The sequence below is a fragment of the Perca flavescens genome, chromosome 8 (assembly GCF_004354835.1).
Source record: "Perca flavescens isolate YP-PL-M2 chromosome 8, PFLA_1.0, whole genome shotgun sequence".
Lineage (NCBI taxonomy): Eukaryota > Metazoa > Chordata > Actinopteri > Perciformes > Percidae > Perca > Perca flavescens.
The window spans coordinates 12,709,098-12,726,970 of NC_041338.1; the positions used below are offsets into that span (position 1 = coordinate 12,709,098).

General features: G+C 40.8%; 1 protein-coding gene across 3 annotated transcripts; it reads left to right on the forward strand.

Moving 5' to 3' along the window:
* The first annotated feature begins 4,504 nt into the window (after positions 1 to 4,504).
* On the forward strand, positions 4,505 to 16,091 carry LOC114560819 (NLR family CARD domain-containing protein 3). Of its 3 annotated transcripts, none has more exons than XM_028586463.1 (11): positions 4,505 to 4,585; positions 5,268 to 5,367; positions 6,750 to 6,875; positions 8,294 to 8,341; positions 8,821 to 8,899; positions 9,514 to 9,742; positions 9,996 to 11,790; positions 11,900 to 12,073; positions 12,465 to 12,638; positions 12,941 to 12,987; positions 15,073 to 16,091. In XM_028586463.1, the coding sequence occupies exons 2-11, from the start codon at positions 5,270 to 5,272 to the stop codon at positions 15,603 to 15,605; spliced, it is 3,303 nt and encodes a 1,100-aa protein (XP_028442264.1). In that variant the 5' UTR covers positions 4,505 to 4,585; positions 5,268 to 5,269; the 3' UTR covers positions 15,606 to 16,091. The 3 variants fall into 3 exon arrangements, with proteins under 3 accessions (XP_028442264.1, XP_028442266.1, XP_028442265.1); XM_028586464.1 differs by lacking the exon at positions 4,505 to 4,585 and adding an exon at positions 4,598 to 4,794; XM_028586465.1 differs by lacking the exon at positions 8,294 to 8,341.
* The last annotated feature ends 1,782 nt before the right edge of the window (positions 16,092 to 17,873 follow it).

Consider the following 17,873-nt stretch of genomic DNA (forward strand, 5'->3'; position numbering starts at 1 on the left):
AAGCTGTAAACACAACAATGACATATTATCACCTGTTGAGTTGATATGGGGAACTTGGGGGAAGCCAATCGCATATTTACACATCCAGTGGATACAGGGCGACACATGGCATGTTTCTGGCAATCTGGCAAAAGACATTCTCTCACGTTTTTGGCCTCTACCAACTCCTTAGGTAAATATCTAGCCCTTTAGCTGCTAAATATTCCACCATGTTCATCAGCTAGTCACTAACTCTGTCTGTTTGACGTTTGGTGCTGGGCTTTCTTATTGAAAACGTATGCATTAAAGCTGCGGGCTCGAAAACCAAAACTTTAACCCAAAGACGCTAAAATGCTTGATTAAGCTGATGAGAACTGCAGAGTCAGGAATTAATTTTCAATGCTGCAGTACTTTCACATTACACATAGTCATTTTGATCTAATTTTAATATAAAAATATTGATTAAAGCTGATTAAAGCTTTTTGACATGACCATGACTGGCCCTACAGTATTCAGTCTCATTGTGTAGGATCCTACATTTGACCCTATTTCCAGTAAAAGTGTTTTTTGTTTTGTGTTTTTCATCTGCATTTTTTTTGCATTTCAACAATTCCCCAAAGCTCTTCATTGTTTTACCATATACACATTAGCTACAAGTAATGGTTTTTATGGTGACCATACATAAATGCAAGGGTGAGGAAAGAGGCCAGTGATCCTGTGAAATCCAGCTCTGCTTCGCACTGCACTGTGTGTGTCCGGCATCTGTCTATGTCTCTACTCATCTCTCAGCAGGCCCTTATTCAAATAGGGTGTAATATAATGTAAATAAGCCAGGATGAGACTCCAGCGGCAGCAGCCAGGGCCAGGAAGCCAGGCTGGCACTTACTGGAACGGGAGGCAAGACAAAGGAACATGGAGGCCCGAACACAAAGACAAATCAGGCATCAAAGGGAGGGTCACCACAGCTGACATTATTTGCACAGTAATAGGTTGTTTTTGTCTCCATCAAATGGGGCCTGTTAATGAATGGATTGAAAATAAAATAGAAATAAGGACAGCTCGGCTCTTTAGGAGGCAGACCGACAGATTGCACTGCATCGCAAGTTTCTTTTTTTAAATGCCTTCATTACTCTACCTTATTTCACAGAGGAAAGGCTAATATAAGCATGTTTAATATTCTGGTCTGGCAATGCTGGAATGTCCCCCTTGAACTTTTGGGGATGCTCCTTCGAATTCAGAAAAATTTCTGTGAATTTTATGCAATGTTACATTTGAGCTGTTAGACATTATTTGAAATGTTGTCTGGTGGTTAGTGTTTATTTTGAGGTAATTGCTTCGGAAGGCAGAGTGGTAGATTTCATTAGCTTCCTTGCCCCTGTCTCAGAGCAAACATTTTACCTTGACTCATTGAGAATCAGACATGACATATCAGAGAGACTGTTCTGCCAGCGTTCAGGCTGTTAGTATGCCAAGGTCTGCCCTCTCTGAATAACCTGCCAAAGCTGAGAGATTTTTCTTATCTCGTGCCCTAAAAAGATCCTCTCCTTTTGGTGGTGCACGTTTGTCTTAAACTGAGTATTTAGTCTCGGCCCAAAAAAATCTCCATGCGCAGCGAAGTGAAAGGGTGAAAATGTTTTTATCTCTCAAGTCTCAAGAGCTTAAATTCAAACCTATTAAACATTTCTTTTGGGCCTCTTTAATAAAGACCTTAAGGGCTCAAACTGTCTAAAATCAGTTTTTTCTCTGTTCTGTCAGGAGGGGAAGTCCACCTTAAAATGGAATTCAGATGTACTATTCGAGATCGTGAATTAGTCAGTATTTATGAACCTGAACAGTGTGAGTATGCTAAGAACACACAAATAGCTCTTTCTCATGAATTAAAAATTTGAGCCCTCGTAGTGTTTTGTATGAGTTTGGGCATACACATTTTATAACAATCCGCTGAAGTACTAGGGTGCACAAATATTTTCTCTTATGTTTTGAAAATGCAACAATTTCATGAAATGTCTTGACTTAAGAGTTTATTTCGCTGTCTTGTTTCAAGGCAACTTTGACATACCGGTACATTGTCTGAATTGCAAATGAACTACATGTCTATTTGAATTTTAGCAACAGAGACGAGGACTGGCAATAAAAGAACAGAGTGAAATATCAGCAGGCTATGATTCTGTGTATGATGGAAGCCCTCCTGCAGGTGTTTTGCCCTTTTAAAGGTTGTCCTACAGACTGTGCCCTGATGGAGTCGGGAAAGATTTTTTAATAGTTTAAAAGGGTCTGAAGATCATTGAAAAGGTCCACATTTCCACAGGTGAAGGGGGAGACAGCAAGTCAAAACTTGCTGAAAAAGAAATGGGTACATTGAATTTAATTGCGCCTATTTGCCCCACTCACTTAGCATCATTTCTGCTATGTCGATTTCAGACTGCATTCAGCCATTCGTCAAACTTTGACAACCAGTGACTTTGGGCAGTCTGAGTGGTAGTAGACTGGCAGAAGAGGGGGGAGAGGGGTCTTCATCATGTTTCATTCCAGGCTCCCAGTGCCCTCTGGCGGTCCTCAGAGCAGCCGATATCCAACTCCTTATTTCGTGCTCAGCTAGTCTCTCTATTAATAGCTTAGTGTCGCTCCAGCTCCCATTGTTATTCCGGCCTGGCTGCATGCTGTGCAAAGGATGTCACATGCTTATCAGACCAGAAATATCGCGCACCTCTGCTCTGGGAGAAAGCCTCCTCTGAATCCAGATGTCCTTGTATTCTTAAACTTTATTTTTCTTTGTGGTTCTCTTTGACCTTTTCTCGATCATTCAGACCAAAGGTAAACAGCGGGCCTTCTCTTGCCCCAACATGCTTTTGAGACATGAGACATGCGTCTCTATGCAGAAAGATGCTGAATGATTAATCACATCAAATGTGCACACACACACACACACACACACACACACACACACACACACACACACACACACACACACACACACACACACACACACACACACACACACACTATAAACTTGTAGAGTCAGCTTTGTTTAACACGTCGGAGGATTTGGATAAGTAACTGTCATTGAGTCTGCATAATTAGAACACTATGCCATCTGAATTCAAACAGCCCAGTTGCCCTGGTGATCTGTCACTTTTCCTAGAAGAAGTCATACTCATGAGAATTGACACTGTGCACATGTGCAGTATGTCACTGAAAGAGGAGCAATGCTGACTTTGTTTTGCCTTAAAAGACATTTTTTTCTTCATATGCGAAAATAAACTGTAAAGATGGATGAAATGCTCGGAGCTGTTCCTCTAAGTATAAATATTGCATTGTTCTATGCTGTGGACGAGTAGTTTATATTTGTCTCAGTCTGTGTCTGAGTCTGTGCAGTATATGCCAAGGCTTCACATTTTTCTCCACTGTTTTCATCAAAGAGGTTGAACATGGAGTCATAAAGGCCACATTGTCAACAGGTGACATTCAATCTTTTTTGATGTGACCTGTGGACATGCTACACTGTTCATACTGTAATTAGAAAGGCTGGTGTAATGTGCCAATGCCAAAGAAAGATGTTTCATTACTTCTGCAGACAAGAGAAATTGAGCCATTTGTGGTGTCAAGTATCATGTGTTACATGTAAATTGATAGTAAAAGGTTGTGTGCTTTTAAACTGTAAAAAGGTATGTAGAAATTGGCTAGTTAATGTATTTTTAATTGATGTGACTATACAGTATGTGGGCCTTTTTATTTTGATAGAGCTCTGATCTTTAGTCGAATGAAGGGTTCCTTGTAAACTGTTGTTTCTAAAGCCGTAGTTGAAACTGTTACCCATGTTTGTAGACTGGGTGATCATCAGTACATAGATAATGTGGTGTGTGAATGCACTCTACAGGCAATTTGAGGAAGTGCAACAGGCAGCCTTGTGGTTTTATTAGAGTAGGACTAAAACCGTTTTGATTTCCAGACACATTTAGGACTTTTCCACTGCTAACTTGACATGTAGCCTTGTCATGACTTTGTTGGACTTCATTATCTTTATACTATCCTAAATGACAGGACAGTATATGATTGAACAGATGATGATTCATTTTCTTGTCTCTTCGTGTTTGAAACTTGGAACTTTCCCCAATGGTAAGTTCATATTATCAATATGTAAATGTATGTACAAATGTAAGGCTGACACACCATCTAAGACTACATGGGAGAGCAGTCTTGTTGTAATCTTTATAGATATTGACAAAATAACATTTGAAAGGAGTAGGCAGGCTACATGAGGGTGAACCTTTCCTTTAAAGTCCTCTCATGATTTCAGAACTTGAATGGTGGGAGATGATTTGCCCTGTGCAGACAGACATAAAATACTGAAAAGATGTGCAAAACAAATGCATAGGTCTACTGTATTGTTTTCTATATTTAACTTGTGATTTAAACTGTTGAAATTAACAAGTTTAAAAAGAAACGAACTCTGCATGCAGTGTTCTGCCAAAGTAAAAAATAAAAAATACTCTCTCTCTCTCTCTCTCTCTCTCTCCCCCCCCCCCCCCCCCCATCCTTTCTGGTGTCTTCCTGACACGTTTACTTTCACTTCAGCTTGTTGCGTAGATTTTTCCTCCATCTTTTGGTAAGTGGCACTTCTCTTCAGCGTTCAATAACTCTCAGCTGATATCTGATCTCATGTTAGTTTCATCAAACTGTAAAACACTGTTTGTTAAAGAGTAGCTATTAGCTCTGTGCTAACAGTTAGCTGTTTGGCCACCTTGTTCAGCATCATTTTTACTTTCGGTTAGTCAGTTGTTGGCGCAGATCTGTTTCCTCCATGTTAAACTGTTGGTAAGTGACACTTTTCAGTGTTTAATGACTCTCAGCTGATCTCTAAACTCATGTTGTAATAACACATTTAGCCTCATAATGTAGTCCACATTTGAATCTAGTTAGTCCAGGTATAGTGATTTTTATCTGGACCTGGTTCAATGTGTTCTTAATGTGAAATTCCCCTTTATTGCAATTTCACGTATAGACGACGATTATAATTTTTATTTTATTGTATATTTCAAAACTCTCAAAGTGGGTTTCAGACAAGTAGCTATAATGCTTCACCTAAAAAAAGAGGTGCAAAAACGGGAGATTTGTCCCAAAGCAATGTAGGCCTAAGTTAGGCTATGTAATGTAGCCTACAGTATGTTATGTAGGCCTAAGTAATGTAAGTTATTAGGCCTTATTCCGATTGTAGAATATTTCGTGCATGTAAACATAGTCAGTGTTGTTGTTGCTGTTGTTGTGACAGAGTGCATCTCTCCCATCAGGTATGGACTCTGCTATGAATCCGTGTGACAGAGAGGAGGGAGTCCCTGCCTCTAAAACCACTCTGTGTGGGGAAGATGACAGCCACACCAAAGCTCAGGGGTGAGAGTCATTGACTGTCAGGACTCTTCTCCATGTCAGAGCTCACACACTCAAATCACAACACCATCATTCATCACCCAATGTCACATCGGCCACTGAACTACTATACAATATTAACTAACTATTGCGGCCTATTAGTCCACATTTGTCTTCGGTGATGAAAAGTTGAGTTACAAGTCTTTTTTGATTTTGTCACTTCGAGTCTGATGTCATCAGACTCATGATGATACAAAGTGACATTGTGAGCAAAATATTCTCAAAATAAGTATTATGTAGTAAGTATTACTAATGTATTAATGAATCTGGTCAAAACAGGGCTCCAGACTAACTTTTTTTTAGGGGCGCAACCAGACAATTTAGGGGCACACACCGTAAATCAGCATGCTAACCAAATATTCACATTTCTACTAATTTCCACAGTGTTACTAAACACTTTGATAATAGAAATAACAACGTGCTGTTTCAAATTTAGTTTCACATTTTATTGTGCACTTTTGAAGATGCAACATAAAAGGTAAACTGACAGCACCATCGCTGTCATGACAGTACAAATATTTAAAAAATGTACCAGCTCTAGTCTCCAGTCTACAATTGCAATGAAATCAACTTAAAATTAGAAATGCATTGTTTAGGCTACTAAACTAAAATAAAAAATAAAACCCCTCCCTCTCTCCTCCCAAACCCGTCCCTACAACCTTGAGTTGAATAATTATTCATTTCTTACTCACTTGTATTCTTTATTCTTCATCATGACCGTTTTTAACTGCTCTTTACTGTTTTCATGTAAAGCACTTTGAATTGCCTTGTTGCTGAAAGGTTCTGTAGAAATCAAGGTGCCTTGCCTTACAGCCTCAGCCTGTCAGTCAGTCCCCAGGGCAGATAAACCACAGTTGTGCCTGCTTGTCAGGAAGTGTACAAAAACAGCACTGTGACCGCTTTTGCCTCGCCGTTAATATCATATCGCAGCAAACGCTGTCTGTGTGAAGTTTTAAACAACTGTAACCATACTTGCAACCACTTTGTCGGCATTTCCGTGATTAACTCTGACTTCAACAAAACTGCAGAGTAGTTTGCTCCGTCCGCACCTCTGCATGCGTGTGTGTGTGTGTGTGTGTGTGTGTGTGCGCGCCGGAGCTCCGCTCTCTGTCATATGCAGAGAGGACAGATAAGCTTGTGCTTACGTGCTCTCAGGTACCACGTTTAATGTTTAAAAAAGGGATCAAATTTACTGATCGCAAATGTGCGACTGGATGTAAAATTCAGTCTCACACTCTCAAATTTTGGTCGCAAAATGCGACCATTTGGTCGCAGTCTGGAGCCCTGCAAAAGCATTTGTTTTATGTTAAACTGCTTTTCATCAGTCAATTGTTTGTTTGTAACAGAATGCATCAGCAGAGACTAGACTCTCCTGGACCTGGATTAGGATCTGGATCCAGCTGTGTGCCCCTAGATAAGGAGAGGTCTATGGGTCGCTTTGAGGAGTTTAATAGACCACCTCCTGATGGAAGGTAAGAATTAAAAACTGAAGTTTACTATGTGACTGTCCTGAGTAGGGCTGGGCGATAAATCGATTTTATCGATTAACTCGAATATGTAGTTAATGTCGATTTGTTTAAATGAAAATCGATTTTCTCCTTAACATCCGCTGACGCTCCCCTCTGGGCTCCCGTAGCTCCGAACAGGCTCAGCCCTCCCCCCGTGCATTACCATAGAGATACACAAACAACATGGCAGCGACTAACATTAATAATAATAATATATATATATATATATATATATATGTATATATATATAATAACTAGTCGTTTCATTACTTACTTATCCATAATCTCCGCCGAAAAGACCGGCAGCTCAAGGTGCTCTGTCCCCGGCTGAGAGTCACCTGTTCTCGGATAACTGAACCACCAGCTACCGCTGACCTGAAGGAGCACCATGCGGGGCACCAGAGGCGGTGTTGAGGAACTCTGTTGCGGCTCAACACAACTACTAAATGCTGCTGATACGACCGAGCTGTAACGGAGGTCTGTAGCGGCTTAAACAACTAACAATCGCCGCTCTGTAGCACGGAGCTCCACTTCGACGTTTGTTTTTACCGCTAGTTACTACGAAGGTATGCTACATTCAAGAAACCATGGGATGTTAATGTACGTTACTCCGCAACAGGTGAAAATAGGGGCAAGGTTGCGCAAGAACGTTAGAATGATTTGAACTTTTAGCGAGGAACGAGAAGTGAATTACCTGTAAGTGTGAAAACAGCTTTATCTCACGCATCCGTTTTGTTGTTGTTGAATATATAGCCCCATGTGTGTGAGCGTGTATGAGTCAAAACAAAATAAAGTTAAAACTTGTTTTGAACAATTTCTTTGTCATCTGCAGATTGATTTTAAGTAGGGGGGGGAATCTATTTAAATCTTAAATTGGAATTTTGTTTTTAATCTGGGATTTTTTTTTTAGGCCTGAGAAGAAGAATCACATCTTGGTCCAGAGCTTCATAGCTTGTTGTAGGACTCAACAATATATTGTTTGAACAGTGACATCACAGTTTACACCTGTACAGTTACCCATCAAATAATTTTGGAAAATTAAGCACAGCATGGTAAACTATATCAATATTTGTGTTCTGAATACGTCACAACTGATAATCAGCAGCAGCTAACTTGAATGTGTCGTTTTTTGACAACTTAACTTCAAAGATGGAACCTGCTGGTTGAAAGCTGATAGTATAGATCTCAGGATTAAAAAAAACTTGGCAAACAGATTAAGGTATCGGCACCGATACTGATTTTATTACCTGGATCAAGTATCGCCTAGACGTGATGCCTCAAAACACTTTTCTGTTCCAATATTTTAATTTTCTATGGTGAGATAAAGTTAATGTTCAAAGCTACTGCTGATACTTCCTGTATATGTTTCAATATAAATGCAGCTGCTCAGGATCTTCTCCAAGGTTCCACGACCAAGGCAAAGAGGACAAGTAGGTGTCTCACTCTTGTCCCAGTCGTGGAGGTTGGATCCAGATGTACAGCCTGGATCATGAACTTATTGTTCTAGGGTTCTGCCTGTCAGATGTAAAACCACAGTAGCATCACCTTCAGCATGCTCTCTTACCTGGTCCACATTCCCTGCTGCCCTCTAATTACCATCTTATCAATGTCTGACCAAATCTCCTTAGACTAAGAGGACTCTCTTTCAGTCTTCAAAGATTTTGACAGTTTTTTCAGAAATACTTGGCTTTGGGGTGCCATCTATAGAGAAGCATACTTTAACCCACTCATACATTATGCAGTACCAGGGACCTAGATTAATTCCTGCCCACATAACACATTATTTCAACTGCTGGATCCATCTGCTGTCTCAGCTGCCATGTGCCTTCTGAGCTCCAGTTGCCTTGTCATTCTGTCATCCTCTGATTTGACTCATGAAATGGCCCTAAACTTATTATTTTCTCCACAGAGTTCAGCAGGAGAGTTCAGAGGCCCTCGGTCGTCAGTCTGCCCAGCAGCATCAAACAGACCTGGACTCCATATTTATGGTGTGTACATGTACAAACTACAGATCAAATTAGTGTTGGGTGATTAATTCAAAGTTATGGTTTAGGACAAAGTTTTAAAATGAGAATCGATTTTCACTTTAACTTGGTCCCAGGTGGAGCTAACTAGCAGGTGGCTGGCTAGTTAGCTAACTTGCTAATTCCGTCAGGCTCATTTGCTGATAGCAATGTACTTTACTGCACTGTGACAACAGTGTGTGGAGGAAACATGAAGTTGTTAAATATTAATCATTAAGGGGCTGGCTAGTTAGCTAGCTAGCTCATGCTTCAGCGTTGGAAAGCCGTGCCTACGTCATTACCATGACAACCCATGCAGATAGGATGGTGATGTAATACTAGATATAGGTTTTCACTTTAGTTATTCCCATTAGGGAAATTAATATTTTTTGCTTTTGTTAGCCTAATACTTTTTAGTATTTAAACCGGACTTATTTGAATAAATCCTTTGTCTTTTGAACTTTGTTTTTAAAAAGAAAATAATCGATTAAAAACGTAAACTACCATTCAGCTCCTAACAGTAGCAATGCTGCTTTGTTTAGACCAGCAGGCTTTCAGTGTTCTTTAAATTAAATGTTGTTTTTATCCTTCTGTTCCAGCTGTTGGATGAGAACATCGTCACTTTTGTGAAGAACGAGCTGAAGAGAGTCCAGAGGGTTCTGAATCCATTTTACCCAGAATGCTTAGAGATTCAAAAGGAGGGTGAGGAGGTGTTGGACAGTGAAGACGGAGAGCAGAGAAGGAGCAGCAGAGAGGCATTTCTGAAGATCGTACTGCACTTCCTCAGGAGAATGAAACATGAGGAGCTGGCTGACTGTCTGCAGAGCAGTAAGAGGATTTGATCAGATTTATCATGATGAAAAGGGGAAATGGAGGAACCATGGGAGAAGTTTACGGTTCCAAACTTTTAACTGATGTTAATATGCTGCACAAATCGGCATCAGATCAGAGGCTGTTTGCCACTGTTGAGCTAAATGAAACCGATGGAGGTAAAACTGTACAGTCACACTTAAAGGTTTAGATTCTCAGATTTTCTGGATCCACTTACTGATTTAATTTGTTGTTGTTTTTATTTATTCAGGGACTCATGCTACAGTGTGCCAACATGAACTCAAGTCTAATTTCAAGGAGAAGTTCCAGTGTGTGTTCGAAGAAATTGCCGAAGCAGGAAACCCAACCCTTGTGAATAAGATCTACACAGAGATCGACAGCCCAGAGGGAGGAACTGCAGAGGACAAGGATGAACACGAGTTCAGACAGATTGAAACAGCATCCAGGAAAGAAGACGGACAAGAACCAGCAATCAGACAAGAAGACATATTTAAACCCTCACCTGGAAAAGATGAACCAATCAGAACAGTGATGACAAAGGGCGTGGCTGGCATTGGGAAAACAGTCTTAACACAGAAGTTTACTCTAGACTGGGCTGAAGGCAAAGCCAACCAGGACATCCAGTTCACATTTCCATTCACTTTCAGAGAGCTGAATGTGCTGAAAGAGAAAAAGTACAGCTTGGTGGAACTTGTCCATCTCTTCTTTAATGAAACCAAAGAAGCAGGAATCTGCGGGTTTAAAGAGTTCCAGGTTGTGTTCATCTTTGACGGTCTGGATGAATGTAGGCTTCCTCTGGACTTCCACAATAATGAGATCTTGACTGATGTTACAAAGCCCGCCTCAGTGGATGTGCTGCTGACAAACCTCATCACTGGGAAACTGCTTCCCTCTGCTCGCCTCTGGATAACCACAAGACCTGCAGTAGCCAATAGGATCCCTCCTAGGTGTGTTGACATGGTGACAGAGGTGAGAGGGTTCACTGACCAACAGGAGGAGGAGTTCTTCAGGAAGAGATGCGGAAATGAGGAACAGGCCAGCAGAATCATCTCCCATATCAAAACAACACAAAGCCTCCACATCATGTGCCACATCCCAGTCTTCTGCTCCATCGCTGCTACAGTTCTGGATGAGTTGAAAACCAGAGAGGGGGAAGAGCTGCCCAAGACCCTGACTGAGATGTACATCCGCTTCCTGGTGGTTCAGTCCAAACTGAAGAACATCAAGTACGATGGAGGAGCTGAGACAGATCCACACTGGAGTCCAGAGAGCAAGAAGATGATTTTGTCCCTGGGAAAACTGGCTTTTGAACAGCTACAGAAAGGCAACCTGATCTTCTACGAATCCGACTTGACAGAGTGTGGCATTGATATCAGTGAGGCCTCAGTGTACTCAGAAGTGTTCACACAGATCTTTAAAGAGGAGAGAGGACTGTACCAGGACAAGGTGTTCTGCTTTGTCCATCTGAGTGTTCAGGAGTTTCTGGCTGCTCTTCATGTTCATCTGACATTCATCAACTCTGGTGTTAATCTGCTGTCAGAAGAACAAACAACCACCTGGTTTCAACTTATAAACACACCCAAACCAACACATCTCTACCAGAGTGCTGTGGACAAGGCCTTACAGAGTCCAAATGGACACCTGGACTTGTTCCTTCGCTTCCTCCTGGGTCTTTCACGAGAGCCGAATCAGACTCTCCTTCAAGGCCTGCTGACACAGACAGGAAGTAGCTCACACATCCGTCAGGAAACAGCTGTGTACATCAAGAAGAAGATCAGTGAGAATTTGTCTGCTGAGAAAAGCATCAATCTGTTCCACTGTCTGGATGAACTGAATGATAATTCTCTTGTGGAGGACATCCAGCAGTACTTGAGTTCAGGAAGTCTCTCCACAGATAAATTGTCTCCTGCTCAGTGGTCAGCCCTGGTCTTTATCTTACTGTCATCAGAAAAAGATCTGGAGGTGTTTGACCTGAAGAAGTACTCTGCTTCAGAGGAGGCTCTTCTAAGGCTGCTGCCAGTGGTCAAAGCATCCAGAAAAGCTCTGTACGTGCACACATATCAATCCAAGATTTAATATAGTTTTTCATCATTCAGAGACAGAAACAGCCATTGATTGTAATTGTTTTCTTGTGTTTTGTTGATTCCTCTTCAGACTGAGTGGCTGTAACCTCTCAGAGAGAAGCTGTGAAGCTCTGTCCCCAGTTCTCAGCTCCAAGTCCTCTCGTCTGAGAGAGCTGGACCTGAGTAACAACAACCTACAGGATTCAGGAGTGAAGCTGGTGTCTGCTGGACTAAAGAGTCCATATTGCAGACTGAAAACTCTCAGGTTAGTGTACAGCTGTTTGTGTTTGTAAAATTATGACCCATTGAGCTCTGATAGCAAAGTCAGGAGCAGGTGAGTACTGAGGGCGGGTGTGGATAATAAAGAAGGTGGGAGACACACGAGCAGGAACTGAAACAAACAGAGATGTTAGTCTTTCAAAATAAAACAATAAAATGAATATAATATGTACAAATTAGCAGGATGTGACACACATTCTCTCTACACACTCTTTTATTCATTTAAACACAGTTTACGTGTGGAAAATGGTGTGTATGTGTGTTTTCTGGGTGCACGTATCTTTTAGCTATTTTTAAAACAGTGGAGTAATGTGAACGTCTTACATACATTAGAGATTTTATACTCTGTGTGTGTGTGTGTGTGTGTGTGTTTTCAGTCTATCAGGCTGTATGATCACACAGGAAGGCTGTGTTTCTCTGGCCTCAGCTCTGAGCTCCAACCCCTCCCATCTGAGAGAGCTGGACCTGAGCTACAATCATCCAGAAGACTTGGGAGAGAAACTGCTGTGTGCTGGAATGAAGGATCAACATTGGAGGCTGGACACTCTCAGGTATGGACAGATGGACAGACAACAGCAGCTCTCACACGGTTTCTCTGTGTCCCATTAGTTTTTCAACATGCCTCTGTTCACTTGAAACCCCGTTGCCATCATAAGTGTCGTTCTGTGTGTCTGAAAAACTTAAGTAAACTTGCTAATCGACCCTCAGAGGGCTGAGGGAGTGAGTGAACAACAATGGTTACTCCTGAGCGTATATATATAACCAACAATGCATTGCAGTTATGCATTGAGTGCAAATGGAGGATATGAGTGAAGCTGCATGAAGTTGATTCTGACTTTGTTTCTTCCTCCAGGGTGGACCATGGTGGACTGCAGAGACTGAAACCTGGTGTGAGGAAATGTAAGTGTGTTTTAAGTTTGATTCATGAGAACTTAGCTGCAGATGTTAAACTAGATATTTTACTTTCTTGACTGAAGTACGATGATGAATTTCAATCAGTTTCAATCTGTATACAGTATAGCTTGTTTTTTTGTCAGAGTGGCTGGAAACATATTATAATTCAATCAATCAATTTAAAACCCACAAATACAACAAACTGAACACATTGATCCAACATAAATAATAAATACATTTCATTAACAGTCAAGCCAACAGAAAGCTTCTAGCTTTTTGAGAGAAGTTTGACAGATATAAGTCGTGTTTCTACTTTTCTTTTTTGGATGTGTTTAATAAATCATTTTTCAAATACCTACAAGTCATAAACACAACACAACAATTATTCTCATAAAGATGTTACAGAATATATATATAAATATATATTTGCTTTATGTCCTCTCTGCACCTAATTTATTATGCAGTCCCACTGTAGTTGTATTTGTATCCCTCCTTTTTAAGTGCATTTGTATTGTATCGTGACTGTATTGTATTTTAATGTATTGTACTGTATTAATAGTAGTGTTTTATGTTGTATTTAAAGCTACATTGTGTAAGAATTACTCCCATCTAGCGTTGAGATCATATATCGCTATCAACTCTCTCTCGCCACGCAGTATTGCAGCTACGGTAGCCTTCACTCTTCAAAAAGCGAAGGTGTACAAAAGGCCGTCTATCAGCCGTAATTGTTGGAGTTCATGCGTTCTCTTAATACATCCATGAGTTCATGTCGGAGAGTGGCGCGGACACCACGAGCGGGCACGCTCGCCACCCGACGGAAAGGAGAGAGAAAGAAAAGGAGACTGCAGTGGTCCAGAGGATAATTAACTAGTTGGGATTTGGTGTGTGCCTCCAAAGCAGCTCCAATGTTCACTCTTTTTCAATGTTGTCTCTTGCTCTTTTCAATATCCATTTTCTTTTTCTGGGTGAAGAAGAAGATTCCTGTTCCTGAAATTTGGATTTTGAATATGTGTGGTCCTCCATGTTTCCTTAATGCAATATATATATATATATAATATATAGGGATTTGCCGGGAAGCAACGAAACCCATTAGCAGCAGCTGTGAGTCGAAAACGCGAAAGGCGGAGCAGTGTAGCCTGTATGTCCCTTACCGGCTAACGTATTTCAAGATGGCGCATCATTATGGAGCGTCTACCCCAGTTCATGCAAGCACAAATGTAAAATTCCAAGCTAATAGGAATACTTGAAATTGATGGTGGTGGTCAGTATTCATGAAAAAGGACAAGTTTGTGAAGGGCAATACAGATTTTGATAATGAACAACTACAAACGTTACACACTGGGGCTTTAAGTACCTGACTGCGAAGACGCTTTAATTTCCCCGCAGGGGTAAATAAATGTAACTATCTATCTATCTATACCATCTATCTATCTAAAGCAATTTGAGGTGGATTTATCTTCTAGTTCCTCCCTAAATGGGAGACCTGGGATCAGATGTACGACACATTCATACAAATACCACGAATACTCAATTTGTTAGAGAACGTTACAATAGTTAGCATTGCTAATGTTTGTAATCTTCTGAAGCTAACAATTAGCTATGCTGATTTGCAGGTGAACAATTTAAACAGTGTTTGGTAGGAGAGGTTAACTCGATAAAGCCGTGCACACAACAGGACCGCAAACACACATAAAAGTTTGACTTGCTTTATGACATCAGCTCAGATTGCGGTCCATTAGTTGCGGTCAAGCTAACTTCTAACTTTTCTGTGAAAAGTTTTCATCGTTTTTTCTGAATTAACGAAACAATGAAACTCTCTGCCAGAAATGGCGTTCCCTTGAAAGGGCTTTCACCCAGGAGACCGGGGTCAGCTCCCATGTGAAACCAATATTTACGCCCAGCCACGATCTTTTTCTAAACCTAACCACGTCGATTTGCACCTACACTTAAGGAAAGTGAAACTATCAAACTGGTAACGGCCATTGAATAGGCTGAGTGAAAACATCTGAAGCGGGTGAATTGTCAGTAAAGTTGTTGATAACTCAACAGATGATAACCTGCAGCTGTGTTGTGTCTTGTTCTCTCCATCAGATGTCTGTAAATTGGAACTGGACACAAACACAGTACACAGAAACCTCCAACTGTCTGATAACAACAGGAAGGTGACATACGTGAGAGAGGATCAGTCGTATCCTGATCATCCAGACAGATTTGTCTCCTGGCCCCAGCTGCTGTGTAGAAATGGTCTGACTGGTCGCTGTTACTGGGAGGTCAAATGGGAAGGAAGAGTTTATATAGCAGTGACTTACAGAGGAATCACAAGGAGAGGAAACAGTAAAAACTGTTTGCCCGGATGGAATGATCAGTCCTGGAGTCTGAAGTGCGCTGATGATGACAGTTTCTCCGTCTGCCACAATAACAGCAGAAAACGCCTCTCCTCCTCTGTCTCTGACAGAGTCGGAGTGTACGTGGACTGTCCTGCTGGCACTCTGTCCTTCTACAGTGTTTCCGCTGACTCACTGATCCACCTCCACACCTTCAACACCATATTCACTAAGCCTCTTTATCCTGCGTTTGTGGTCTCCTCTGGTTCCTCAGTGTCTCTGTGCTCTCTGCAGGTCTGAGAGTCTCCCCTGTGGACAGAAATGCTGACGGAAGATCAGCTGCTGAAATCAAAGTTCACTCTGTTCACCATCACACACTGTGCACTGTGAAGCAGATCTGTCTTTGACTCAAACACAAAACATTCATTTGTCTGATTTCATCACTTTGATTATCAACATTTCAACAGTGTTTTTTTTCAAGAGTATTTTTTGCCCATTTTTAGCCTTTATTTTGATAGCACAGCAGAAGACGTGAAAGGGGAGAGAATGAAATGCAGCAAAGGGCCGCAGGTCGGAGTCGAACGTGGGCCTGCTGCGTCGAGGAATAAACCTCTATATATGGGCTACCAACCGAGCTACCAGGGCACCCAACATTTCAACAGTTTAACAGTAACTAGAAACATTTAATGATATGTAGTCTCGCATCGCCTGATCTTCCTCCACAGCGCTGCGGAGGAAGGTCTGGCTCGTTCACACAGCATTCCGGGATGGGAGAAAAACGTGCTCTGGTTTATTGGCATTTCTATAAACCATTCACAATTGTCATGGGTGGCGCTGGACGCAATAATGGTGCCTCTGCAAAATAGCCTCGGGAAGGACCTTGTTTTGGTGGAACAAAAAAGTTCTTTTAGTTCTGCAACAAAAAAAACTCAGATTGGACAGATAGTCTAGCTAGCTGTCTTGATTTACCGAGAGATCTAATCAGCAGATAACCATAGTCCTCATAAATCGACCGGAGCACCGGAGCAATCCCCTAAATGAGTGGTCACCGATATAGACTACATGATATGTAACATCTCAAAAACAACTACTTTTGGTAATTTTCAATTATACTGTCATATATTTAAAGCAGGTTTTTTTAAAACACTCTATATATTTTCTAATGTTTCAAAATACTTTTATTAAAATCTTTTATTTTTCTCCTGAGGGCCAGCTTTTGTTTATATAGTCACCTTAATCATTTCGGTCATTACTTGACTCTCTTTACCCGCATGTTAAAATGTTTAACATCATAAACTGTGGTAGAAAATGATTAGACATGAATAAATGTATGTTTTTTGTATAGTTATGGTTTGGTATTTTGAGAGGCCCCAGAGTTCTTCACACTTGTTATGCTTTATGTAAGGAGGCTCTGGGTGTCTGGAGGTTAAGATAAGATAAGAAAAAGACTTCTACATGTTCCCAACTCCCATGGTAAACAGTCTGGACCACAGGCTACACAACATCGTTTTGCCTCCTCCCTGGTACCGTGATTATGCATGATTGTATGATATGGGATAGATACACTGTACAATGCTGAGTGAAGTTACTATAGCTGTTTGGTGTATCACTGTCCATGGTTACCAGCTGCATCAAGATCTTTTCTGATATTATATTTTGTTGTAATAAACTTATATGTTCATGTAATAACCGAGGCTCATTGAGTTATTCCTTTTATTCATCTTAGTGAGTTATTTAAAAATCTCTTAGTTTGTTCTTGTGTCTTGAGCACACTGTATGTTTAACGGTATTTCTTGAGTGACAAATAACCCTAAAAATAAATGCAAAGGCCAAAGCCGTTTAATGAGAGTTGCGTCATCTCCGTTCGCTGATTCATTCTGGTGAGAAGGGTTTTGCAGCCTCACTCCACTTGCGAAGAGTGGAAATCTTTTTTTCCAGGATCGAAAGGAGATTGATGACTCTCCCGTTGGCTGGGTACAGTTTTTCTTTTCTGTGTTCTTGCCTTTTTTTTTTTTTTTTTTTTTTAGCTTTGTTTGACTTTGGATTTATCCATGTGAAGACCATGACTTTCTGTTGGCTCCGTCAATTGAGTGTCTTTGTGTTTGACTGCTCTGGTCAGATTTTATGTGAAAGCAGGACATATCCCTCTATTTCTGAGGTGTTTACACTGGCTTCCTGTCTGTCCTGTCTGTCAAATAATTGATTTCAAAATACTACTGTTGGCACTGAATGGTTTAGGGCCAAAATACATTTCTGGTCTTCTGCTACATTATGAACTGTCCAGACCTCTCAGGTCTTCTGGGACAGCTCTGCTTTCTGTCCCCAGAGTCAGAAGTAAACAGAAGCAGCATTCAGCTTTTATGCGCCATGTATCTGGAACAAACTCCCAGAAAACTGTTCTCAGTTCTTTTAATAAATCATACCTAAAAAAAAATTGTTTGATGCTGACTTTTTAAAATGTTTATTATATGCCTATCAATAATTCATTAAAGTATTAATATTTATTTATGTATTACACTGTACTGTAACGTTTACTCTAGTTCTAGTACCCTGTTATACCTAATTAGT